At 29.0% G+C, this 2,814-nt stretch overlaps 1 protein-coding gene across 1 annotated transcript in view; it reads left to right on the top strand.

Moving 5' to 3' along the window:
• Positions 1-1,101: 1,101 nt before the first annotated feature.
• TRIADDRAFT_62672 (uncharacterized protein) overlaps positions 1,102-2,814 on the top strand; it is a gene marked incomplete at both ends in the record, with an annotated part of 5,508 nt that continues 3,795 nt past the window's right edge. The window contains 3 exons of the mRNA XM_002118614.1: positions 1,102-1,116; positions 1,167-1,304; positions 1,622-1,792. Coding sequence (XP_002118650.1) covers positions 1,102-1,116; positions 1,167-1,304; positions 1,622-1,792 — 324 coding nt within the window. The remainder of the gene's footprint in view (positions 1,117-1,166; positions 1,305-1,621; positions 1,793-2,814) is intronic.

Raw genomic sequence — 2,814 nt, 5'->3', positions numbered from 1 at the left:
ATATTCAGATTGTCTATTACGTTTTATTCGATTATAATAAANGGAAACAANNATTTCGCTTCTAAAAATACTTTTAATATGTATTTAGGATGTTTCTTGATATCAATTAAACGGCTGAAACAAATTTTTCACATTACCTGACATTAATTTAGGTATGATACTAAAATATAAGTTTTTTATAAAATGACTAGTTATCAATCCTGCAGGAATTCCTTAATCATAGTATTAAGTTACTGTTACTGTTTTACTTCGTTGAGAGTAAGTATCTAATTTATGGCTATGAAATCAGAATAGTACATTTTACGAGTAAAATAACGGGCACTGCTATACTTTAGTTAGAGTAAGTATCGCAATTTATGGCAGTGAGATTAAAATAGGACATTTTACGAATAAAATAAATTAGTACGAGTATACAAAAGTGTACACTTTCTATTATGGCTGTGTTATTTCTTTGTATAAAATATTGAACTACGGTTCTAATTATGAATGTCTAGATGGTTCACGTTCAGTTTCTCGATATTTTACACAAGTAACAAATTTTTAGTTACATACCAGTATCAATAAAATATTTTATTAGTACATTTCTCATTATTAAAGTCCGCAAGGTACAATATTCATTAGAATACTTGACGATCAATGAGAGTTACATTTGCGATCTTTTTCTCTCTTAGTTTTCTTAACAGTTTTCTTATCTTATCACAGTGAGATGGAATGTTGTATCGCTAGACAAGCTTTCAATTTCGCTCAAACGAAATAAAAAAAAGCTTTCTTGTTAAGTTGATGCGTTAATTTAAAATCGATTGATCAATAACTCAATCCAAATAAGAATAAATATTTTTATATATGTTATACCATGGAAGCAATTGTTAATAACTAACTACCAGTAGCGATAAATAGTAACTAATGAAAATATAATAACTGGGTGTGTACTTATAACTTTTCTTGCATAAAATTTCTAAGTATTACTTGTATACGCGTAAACATTAGATGACTATAAAAATCGAAATGATGTGAGATTACGGTAGAAATAATGATCCGTATCAAATATATCGTTACTTGATAAGTTATAATTCCTATCGGACTAATGTTATATTACTCTATATGAAATCTCTAATGGTATAACGCCTATATTCTATAAACTAATTTGTATTACTTCTTGCTTCTAGTATAAATCTTGGGTTACAACTAAAAGTTTCATAGATGCTATCAATAATCCGCCCATTAAAATTGCTACTTTTGGACCACTGACTACGGTTGGCTCTAGACCGGTAGCTTCATTGACTAAATATTGGAATCTAGTCACGGTAAAGATAATAATATACTTAGACTGTATTAAGTGTAGAATCATGATAATTGTTATTAAGACTGTCTAGAATTGCTCCAAATTATCTTATCACATTATTGCTGTTTATTCTTCTCTCCATCTACAAACATTAAATGTACGATATAAAAAATACATAAGAGTCTTGTAATTCTTATCTAGTCTAAATAAGATATTAAAGATAGAGATATTCTACCCTAATATGCATATGTCATGAAAGAAAACAGATAATAATCAATTTTAGAGAAAATAACGAAATAAACGCAAGTCATTTACTGAAAACCTATTAATTCATGCTAGGTAACCAGCGGAGTGAGCTCTGCTGCTCTAATTAACAGAGATATCTATCCTTATTTCTTTACGACTGAAACAACCGACGTAACTCTTAATCCTATTCGAATAGCCATGCTGCGACGATTTAATTGGACTCGGATTGCTACGATCCACCATATCTCAGAGCTACAAGAAATAGTAAGTAATAAACTAAATGTATATGACTGAAAGATTCCAAGTTTATAATAATGTAGAGTTTATTATTGATTATCTACACAGTGTTGCGATTCTAGATACAATTCTAGATACAATTCTAGACTATTCAAAAGTTAAAGTTTACTTTATTTGTATTACTTTATAGAGTAGTATACCTAGGTTACCTACCCTAAATAGATACTCGCATCTATACAGTAGTCTAGAGTAGCTGTTTGCTAAAATTCTAAATAAGACAAAATAATCATAAAAATAACATATGCACTGTAATTCTAGCCTGCTTAGAGATTACAATTTATATTATTTGTATTACTTTGTGGCGTAGCGTAACTAGGTCCCTTATCTTAAATAGCTACTTGCATCTATTTATAAGTCTAGAGTACCTGCTAGATAAAATTCTAAATAAGACATAGAATGGTGAAAACAACTGATAGCAACCCTTAAACATTCAGTTAATCAATTGCCAAGTTAAAGTACGTGCTAATATTGGCCAATAAATATTGACTTTGTATTTTTCAGCTTTTCTTTAACTTCGCTGAATAAAAGTTTTATTACTATTTTATCTCTTGAATTACACAAATTATATGGAATATCATCACAAACTATGTGGAACATAATTGTCGCAATGTTCCACATAGTTAAATGCAAATTCTAATTCGTCCTTTTCTCACAAATCGAAAACGGTCAAGATAAACCGGATAAACGAACTTAGTCTATGCAGCAATATAGTATTTTTATTTTTGGTATTTATTTGGAAAAAGATCTGCACTATTTTCACAGTTATTTTAAAAGTATATTTTGGCATAATTGCGCAATAATTACAATTCACAATAGATAGAGAAGACCTGGACAAATCGTGAATTGCGCACATAGTATTATTATAAAATATATTAGAATATTTCGGACTCGGAAGGATTTATGTATTTCTTTGCGCTCGGGCGGCGTATATATCCAATTTTTAGTGTTTCATTTTTTATTTACTTTTATGATTTTTTTTTGTTATTATT

The sequence above is a fragment of the Trichoplax adhaerens genome, genomic scaffold (genome assembly GCF_000150275.1).
Source record: "Trichoplax adhaerens TRIADscaffold_290 genomic scaffold, whole genome shotgun sequence".
Lineage (NCBI taxonomy): Eukaryota > Metazoa > Placozoa > Uniplacotomia > Trichoplacea > Trichoplacidae > Trichoplax > Trichoplax adhaerens.
Note: the sequence above shows the minus strand (reverse complement) of the source record. Positions and strands in the feature narration are given on the sequence as shown.